Source organism: Adiantum capillus-veneris, chromosome 23 (genome assembly GCF_014529385.1).
Source record: "Adiantum capillus-veneris isolate H3 chromosome 23, ASM1452938v2, whole genome shotgun sequence".
NCBI lineage: Eukaryota > Viridiplantae > Streptophyta > Polypodiopsida > Polypodiales > Pteridaceae > Adiantum > Adiantum capillus-veneris.
The window spans coordinates 118285643-118295148 of NC_140953.1; the positions used below are offsets into that span (position 1 = coordinate 118285643).

Here is a 9506-nt window from a genome sequence, read left to right on the forward strand (position 1 = left end):
GTTTCTACTCCAAATACTGAACACATTCTGCAACTGGTAAAATTGGACAAGTTGCAGCAAATGCAGACTCATCAATTGAAAGGGCATCTTCTGCTATGCAAAGCCGATTATGCAACTTTACTCTACATGGCTCCAGTGACAATATATGAGCCTACTGATTCTGATCCAACCACAGTTAAAGACAGATGTTCATTCCTCATACAGTCTTCTTGGAATACCATTGTCAGTTGTATGGGACTGATGGAGGCTGCTCGATTAGAAGATGAAGTGAAAAAGCTTAAAGGTGACTTGAAGGAGGCAAAAGATCAGATTGAAAAGCTCCAGAAATCCCGGAAAGAGTAGAACATACAACACAGGGTACTGGAGGCTCATTCAGAAGGATTAATGAGTTGTTAAACAAAAAGCTAGCTAAGATTGAATCTGAGATAATGATCATCAAGAATCAACGAAATGAAGCCCTGAGAGCTACAAAACGGGCTAAAACAATGCTCAAAACAAAGCGAGTGGAATTCAAAAACCTGTTCCTTCGCCATACAGCTCTGAAGGCCTCTTTGACTGAAAGATACAGCTTGGCTGAAATTATAAATCCAACAGGCAATGTTGTTTTCAATTTAGAGAATTTGAAGTCCTTGATGGAAAGTATGCAGAGTGATATGCAGGACAAGGTGACTGAATATAACACTGCTATGATGAATCATGCTATATTAGATTATATTGAGCAGCAGACTTCTCCGGATGAGGAAGAAGAGGACAAGAAAGATGAAGCTGATAAGGAGGAGGATGATCAAGAAGCAGGGCATACGAATGATGATGATGATGCCCCACCACCATCTCCACCTCTAGGACCTGGTACTGGTGGTACAGGGCCAACTGAAGGAGGCCAGTCTCACAGCCAGACCAGCCAGGCCAGAATGAGGGCCAGCAGGAAGGATAGAGTGAAGGGCATCAGTCGGGTAACCAGCAGACTGAGGAGCAGCAGCCCAATCACACTAGGAATCAGCTAGCTAATTAGTCCCAGCTCAGCAGAGGGATGCTAAAGGGAAAATGAAAGTGCAGGAGGAGGGATCAGTTGATCATAAACATTCACTGCAGCTTATTACCCTGAATAGGCAGTTGAGACATCAAAGGCCTCCATAACTAGACAATATCTGGAGGATGATGATCTCTTGTTTGATTTGGAAAGATTTCAAAGGCTATATGTTGGAGCCAGGCAAATGGTGGAACATTGCAGCTTTCCATGATAAAGAATCTTGCCGATTACCTGCGCATCCTAGGAGAGTCCAGCTGCTGGAACGAGTTCCTCAATGGATACTCACTGCTGACGAGAGAGTGCCAAACCCACACTTGCAATGGCAGTCTACTGCAAATTGTTTCTCCCTTGCCCTGGAATTAGAACTTCTGCTGGGTAACAGACCAACTTACCGATGTATGAAGGATGTTAGGGAACAACTCAAGGAAGTTTTGGTGCAAATGAAAACTGCCAGAAGAGTTTTGGATCAGAGAGTCAAATCCATTGTTGAGGACCAGACAGCCACTAGCAAAGGACCTTAGGCTAGAATGTCAGTCGGAGCACATGCAACTGCTCTCCGAATATTGTTCCAGGTAGTCAGAATCACCAGAAAGATGATGCAGTAAGAGAACCAGGCTGTTCTCAATTTTTTAGAATTCGTGTTTGATTCTCCAGTTCTCTTGCATGCCATTCCAGCAAGAGAAACAAAGCTGCCAAGATTCTTTCCAGCATTATATCCTCAACACCCAGAACCAGTTGATCGCCTTACATACTTCAAAATCACTGATGAGCTTCAGGATTGGTATGAGCGATCGATTGTGGAATGGAAGACTTGGCAAACGTTGTTCAATGATGCTCTCCAAATCAATGATATTCAGGCACTGAAAGATGAGATGCATAGGATCCAGATGTGGGTCAGTGGAAGATTCAAGTTAGAGGACTGACCAGGATTACTAATCAGTTGCTACAACTTGCGATGGAATCTTCTAAATTTCCTGAAAAAGACATTGCAGCAAAGTCGGGTCTGGCACCATAGTATAGGGAGGTGGCTGAGATTCTTTTCGAAGCTCGCGTCAAAATTAATCAGGCTCTTCTAGAAGGATGGATCCATACTGCTTTGCATTGTCATAAGCTGGCCAGAACCAGAATTAGCAAGGGCAGGCGTACACTCTATGATCCTGACACCAAAACCTATCATTCCCTCATGCCTTATGAAGTCGAGATGACCACTGACAGGCAGGATCAGCTTGAGCAGGAGGCCATTTACCGACTGATTCAGAAGGAGAATGCTGGTACTTGGACTTCTTAGACACCCTCCAGGTCAAAGGGCAAATAGAAGACGTTCCAATGGAAGGATACTGGGTAGTTCCATCTCAGAATTCAGTGGCGACTTTTCTCCTCAGCAGGCAGGTGGATGAGAGCTCTACCTTGGCCTGATGAAAGCTCCACCTTGGCCTGGTGAGAGCTCTACCTTGGCCTTTTCAACTGCCTCTCGCAATCTTTGTATGGCCACTCTGTCAAGTGGTCAAGCTAGATTCCCAACATCAGAACCAGACGGTGGATTTTTCAGTCTCACATGAGAATCAGACAAGGGAACTTTTCAGAAATTTTGGAATCTTGCCAAAATTCAAGAAAGAAGGGAAGGATGTAGACGGCTGGATAGTTCACTATGTGGGAACGTCTTCTTAGGAGATAGGCAGCGAATTACTTAGTAGCTACTATGGTAATTACTACAGTAAACCCGAAGTGTATAAATAGGGTCCATTACATTGTAATCGGGTTGGCAATTGTTATCATTTGGGTTAGCTCCTTGGCTATACTTGTACTTGAGAATCATTGGCAGCATTGTCGACTGTACTCTCTCTTTGTAAATCATATTCGCTGTAATCTTGATCTGTAATTCCAATCATGGCATATATTCCAGTTATACTTACTTCTCGTCTAGTCTTCTGAATCTGAATCTAAACCTTATTCCCAGTACATAAGTCTGATTCTTATTTCAGTATCCAAATTCCAGTCTAGTTTCTGATTCCTGTCCAGTCAACTGCCTGAAATCTTCCTACACTAGTAGCTGAAATCTTCTAACACTGGAATTAGCTGCCTTAAGAGATCAACTCCAATTCCACACCAGTCTTCAGTGGACCGGTATTTTCATTGAGGAGAGTAGTAGAGACTAGATTAATGAGAGCTCATCCAGCCTTGGAGGTTGGTAGAAGATGTGTTCATAGGTTCAGTTTCAAAAGCCTTGAAAAAAGTTGTGGTTGTTTGTCACTCTAGTTGCTTCAACTACGCTTTATGGGGTTCCAATATGGGGACCCTCATTGGACCACTATGGAAGATCTAGTAACACTAATGGATGGATATGTATGGAGAGGCCTCTAGTATTTATGATCTCTTGGCTTATTCGGGCTAAGGCCTCAATGCCACATGAGATTATCCAAGCCGACGAGCTAGTTGCCCGCTCTCTTGTAGTCGAGGCCCTTACTAGATCAGTTTCTTTCATACAAAATTTATGGGACCTCCCCAGAGATAGATATGCTCAGCTAGCCCTTGAGTCATCCCAATAGAGCTCGCTATAGGGGGACACATTATGTTGGTACGGATAGGTGACATCATGGTTTCAGGCACATAGTTTTGGCATGCATAGATTTCCCACATTCCAATACTCCTTGGATGCACCATCCCTTTCTCTCACACGGATAGAAGTACAAGTAATTGCCCAAGGACGGAGTTTGCATGGGCCCACAAACATCACTATGGACAAGATGCAACCTGCACGCGGCCCGAGCTAAACCATCCTTTGGAAACTTAGAACGCTGCATCTTACCCAAAATACAACCTTCACAAACATGTTTGACAGGTACTTCAAGAGGCGGCAAAGAAGAAACCATATCAGGTTTCTACAAACGCAGCAAACTGGCAAAATTCAGATGACCAAAACGTGCATGCCAAAGTTTTGCATCTGAAATAGCCCTTGAATCTGCAACAACATTTTCAAAATTTTGTCCACACTTATCATACAAAGTGAGCTTATACAACCCACGGCACAAAAGCCCAGATGCAACAATTTCATCACAAAAACTGAGATCATGAACTGTACATCTGTCATCCACAAATTTGACTACAAGTCCAAGTCTAGCAAGTGCGAATATAGACAAGAGATTCTTCTTGATCCCAGGTACATAAAGTGCATCAACAAGTGTGAAAGAACTGCCATTTGCAGTAGTAAGCACAATATTTCCAACTCCCTGAACCAGATAAGAGGCATCGTTGGCACAAGTGACAGAATTCCCATGAGGGACAGACTCGAGAGAGGTAAACAATTCACGATGTGAGGTAATGTGCTTTGTAGCACCAATGTCGAAATACCACAAATGTGAATCTGCAGCAATTGACAAGCATGCATCATGGACCGTAGGATTGTAAGTGCACTCTGCGCTAAAAGCCCATTCTGCATCAACATTAGCATCACAGTCTCCTTTCATAGAAGACTCAACAACGGCTACATTTGTAGTGGAACCAGCATTTGCAGTGGAACCACCCTCTTTCTTCTTAGCCTCTTTGGCCTTCAACTTAGGACACGACTTGATCAAGTGATCATTAGCTTTACAATAATGGCAACCCATCTTCTTTTTGCCCTTATCACCAGAATTGCCAGAAAAAGTGCTGCCAGTAGAAGCATTAGGAACAGAATTTTTGCCACTCGCAGAAGAACCATAAGAAGTGGCTGCATTGTTGTTACCACCCTTTCTTTGAGAAGCAATAAAAGCCTGTTCAACTGCATGCTGCCTAGTCCTGTTTTTTCTGGAAAGTGACTCTTGCAACAGCAATGTGCATAATGCATCAAAATTGACAACCTCTAGATTTCCTTGGGTCATAAGTCTCCAAGTACTAGCAAAAGTCAAGTCTTCCCATGTGGCAAGCGAGATTTCTCGAGCAAAGGAAAATCCGAGCAAATGAATAAAGAAACCAAATTGGCTTCTTTACGAAAGATGCATGAAGATCCTACTTAAAGCCCCAAGTGATAGCAATAACACTATTCAAAATGAGAGTCTTTTCTTGAATCCGTAAGTAATCGTAGCAATAGCATTGTTCAAAATTAGACTTTAGATTCTTTTGTGTAGTTGAGGCTTGATATGTAGAGCAATGAGAAACCCAAGCAGGTAGCAAAGCTATTACAAACCATGCAATGATCCACAACTACATTCAACACCATAATTTTAATTTTAACTTTAAATTTAGTCAACAATGCTCATACATCTACAAAGTTTCTAAACTATATTAAGAGACAATTGTCATATCTTATACCCAAAAAAGAGAGATTTATTCAGGATTGTAAGATAACAAGTGGAATATTTAGTGGAATATAGAGAGCAGCATGTCATGCCTCTACACTCTAACACAACAAGAAATGCTACAGTTCTATCTCATGACTATGAAGAGTCACACTCATCATCAATAAAGACATTACGCCTCTGAAACTTTTTGTGGGTGTCAAAATCGTATCGTATATCAACAGCCATGGTTTTTGCAATCCCCTCGGCATAAACTGGCAACACACTTCCATACAAAAAGAAAAAGGTAAGTCTCACAATATACATATAATCAATGCATAACCTACATCATTGAAACACAAGAAAACTCAAATTGTTGTTTGAATCATTATCCATAATTTCCAAATAATGAATAATGATACCAAAAAGTGACAAAATAGCATAAAAGTATGATGGAAACATAAAATAGGGGGGGGGAAATGAAGTGTAAGGTGGACTCTCACTAGTCATCAAAGGGGTTGACACGTGAAGGCATGTCACCCACATCGACAACATCAAGAGAGTTGGAGCCCCCCTCTCTGCTTCGCTGTTTAGAGAGAAATAATGGTTGCACATAATCTGAAATCAAAGTGTCGTCACCGTCGACTGCTGCACACACCCGCTCTGTGCCTAAACATGCTGCCAATACGGGTGTTGTACCACATCCCAACTCCAAACAAAAACCTCCAGGCCTACAAAGAAGCTCCACAAAACATGCAATAAAAGAATGACTTCGTTGCAAGCCACCACGCCATGGCTCTCCGGATGATGATCTCGCTAGAGAAGACTCTGGGAGATGGTGTATCATGTAAGAATCCAAAGGTTGCATGCCAAGTCGATTGAATAGCGTAGTGCTCTCAACCACAAATCAAGGTGGTTGCATGCCAACCCTATACACCATAAGTAAGAGAGAACAATGGCACTACACCACCACATAGACAATTAGAACAATAAAAATAACAATAATACACCAAATGAGAAACAACCAAGTTAATTATGTAGAAGAGCATTACCTCAATCTGACCACCAAAGCTATTACCATAACGATAAGCTCCATGATGAAGGACTACAATGCGACGATGAATAGCCATCTTTGATGCACGACAAAATCTCTCAACCCAGCCAATGGTATCTCCTGCAAAATTTTTCTAAAGTCACAATAAAAAACACACAACAAAAATATAGACAAGTATTGCATAAAATTATGATTGAAGCACAAACCTGTCATAGAGACCATGATCAACAACCACCCAGAGTCTGACAAAGTCGAATATGCAAGTTGCATGCCTGCACGAACATGATCCTCACTACAAATATCCCAAAGGGGCACAACAAGGGAGGCTAAGTGGGAACCACCAAAGGGAAGATCCAAAAAAATAAAATCAGCAGCCCATGCGACTGTTCTCCCACCACGCATGCACAAGGTCCGATCAAAGAGTGCAGATCCCATGTGCTCATGAACACGAATCCATGCCGGATGTCGAACACCGGCCCTAAAATCAGCAACAATGGCTATGTAGTCCCCAGAAATGGCCATGCATCGTGAGTCAGACAATGAGGATAGAGAAGACAATGGAATATCAATGATGTAGACAAAAGAAATGGTTTTCTTTGCAACAATCTCCCCATGAGCTACTGCGATACAAGAGGCTAATCAAAGTGAATTAACTCCAATAAATGAACATACAAACGACTGCATTGTAAGCGATAGCTCACCATGCTCTTGCTCCATGTTTTCATCCGCCCTAGTTTCAACAATCACCTCCTTTCCCTTGTGAGAAGTATTTGTAGCTTAGAAAAAAGCAAAAAAACACAATATCACCAGTATGTAAAACAAATAAGTTAAGGAAAAGAGAGAGTTTAAAGCTCTTCAACAAATTATGTTTGAGACTGTTTTGAGTAACCATTTACCTGATATCACCTCATTCACTCTAGGAGGTAGAGTCACATCGATGGATGTGCCACCAACTCTCATAGTATCCTGAAGCTCTCTCTCTCTCTCTCGCCAATACATGCCCAAAAGCCATGTCTATCCACCATGGACATGTCTCCATCTCCCAAGTAGTGAGCTTATGTATGGAAGGGGAGTACATGCATTCTTCCCCAGTAGATAGTTGTGCCCACTGCGCCTTAGCTAAGAATGGAATCCCTGGAAGAAATCCTTTTCCAGCCAAGGATAATAGAAATCTAAAACAATCAAGCAAAATAACATCACTATAAACTTTGTATTATGCAAAGCTTGAAATAAAAGTATGATGAGCTTGACCTATAGGCTAGCCGTTTAGATGCCATGCGTACTGTGTCCACTTTCTTCATAGCTTGCTTATCAACATCTTTTGTCTTAGCTTCAAGAGAGGTTTCCAAAGGAAAAAGATAGGGTCGTGCTTCAAACTTGAGCTCCTCAAAGTAAGAGGCAAGAGAGCGATCATGAGGCAACAAAATACCACCAACAATGTTGGTTAAGTCCTCCACAAACTTTGTGGCCCTATCAAAAATTCTTTGTAGAAGGCCCTCTCTACGAATCCAACTACATAACAAGGAAGATGAGAAAAATCTAAAACAATCACAAAAAACTAGCAATCCTACATCGAAGATTCTTAAATGTCAATAGAAAATTTACTTACATGAGATACACATGATCTCCTTTCTTTAAACCATAAGATGCTTTAGTAATCTTGTCTGCTTCAAGCAAGGAAACCCATAATAGTTTGCTCAAGACAGGAGCATCATGCATAGCAATCAAGTTCAGTTTCTCAAGCGTAGCCCAACTATCAGGACCCCACTTGAGTGCAAGAACTTGAACCATCCAATCCGGTCCAAGATTCGGATCAACAATATTTAGCAACTACAGTATTTGAGCAACAAATAAAAAACCAAGTTTTAACAGCTATTACACTATGTGGAAAAAACCTAAACATAAATAATTCAACCACCTTTCCAACGCGCTCTCCATATTTTAGTGCTAAATCATTCAATATATTCTCCTCCTCTTTTATAAGTTCTTCATTTGTCATTGTCTACCTAGCTTGCTCTATTCTTTGGCTCAATTCCTTGGACATTTGAACCTTCAACACATACTTAAAATAAATAATTTGCAAAAAAACAAACACATACTCTTTGGCTCAATTACTTGGATATTTTATCCTTCAACACATAATTTTCAAAAATACCAAACACGAGATCTTTCTTGAAAAGCAAGCCAGAGACACTTACATCGTATAAGAGCTTTCCCAAGTATCAACGAGTAAGTGGATACCAAGGCTCCACACCCTTCGAGTATTTCTTACGGACTGCAGCAATCAACTTTTGATCTTTTTCTGGAAGCCCCGTTACATAAGTTTCATGATCTGCTGCACAAATGTGGGAGCAGTTGACAAGCTCATCCCTAAGATGGGTGACCACAAGAGCATGTGTGTTCATGCTATTCCAAGTTCATATACAATACATACAAAGTTAGAAACATAACATAGACATTTTGTGCTAAAATATATAGAAGGTCATAAAACTTACAAATTCATTCTTTGCAAGCTACTAAGAAGAGCTATCTCTAGCACTCGTGTAGGATCAATATTTGTACAAAGCACACTACAATGCTTTTCTCGATCAATGGAGAATCTCTCTTTAATAGCAGTCGTCCAAGCTACCGTTCTATGATTACCTTCCCAAACATAGAACATTTTATTAGAGAGAACTTGAAGATTTGGTCTTTTAGAAAGCTCAATTTCAAACTCTTTATGTATATCAACCCATATTGGGTCCCATGAAGTAAGAAGGTCCTCTGCAAAATAGATAAGCATAGACAGAAAATCATACTCAACTACTATTTATGAGAACAAAAAAAAAACACAGTAGAAACAGATAGTAGGAAAGATCAAAGTAGAGAAATGAAATACCTGTAACATAAGCTTCCTCCTTCTTGCAATTCCAAATTGAAACAATAAAAGCTCCTTTTTATTGCATGTAGCCCTCCTTTGCAAAAGCAGATTTCAATCCACTAACATCATCTCTTAAGCCTCTCACCCTTGCATAGGGGATCAATCAACATAAAGGAATTGATGGAAAATCAAAACAACTAAACATGCGAGTACATTGAAGAATATCTTGTCCTCTATGCATGTAAAGCTTGTGTTCATCCCCTGTCTCTGTATCTACTGCTACTTCATCTCTTACGACATAAGGCACTA

General features: G+C 40.9%; 1 protein-coding gene and 1 pseudogene across 1 annotated transcript; both read right to left on the bottom strand.

Moving 5' to 3' along the window:
* Positions 1-5785: 5785 nt before the first annotated feature.
* On the bottom strand, positions 5786-7297 carry LOC147428436 (uncharacterized). The gene is made up of 6 exons (XM_086497033.1): positions 7234-7297; positions 7039-7113; positions 6544-6609; positions 6336-6457; positions 6221-6244; positions 5786-5869 (listed from the first exon to the last, which is right to left on the bottom strand). The coding sequence occupies exons 1-6, from the start codon at positions 7295-7297 to the stop codon at positions 5786-5788; spliced, it is 435 nt and encodes a 144-aa protein (XP_086353159.1).
* A 159-nt stretch (positions 7298-7456) lies between these two features.
* Positions 7457-8742, bottom strand: LOC147428437 (uncharacterized; annotated as a pseudogene).
* Between the last annotated feature and the right edge of the window lie 764 nt (positions 8743-9506).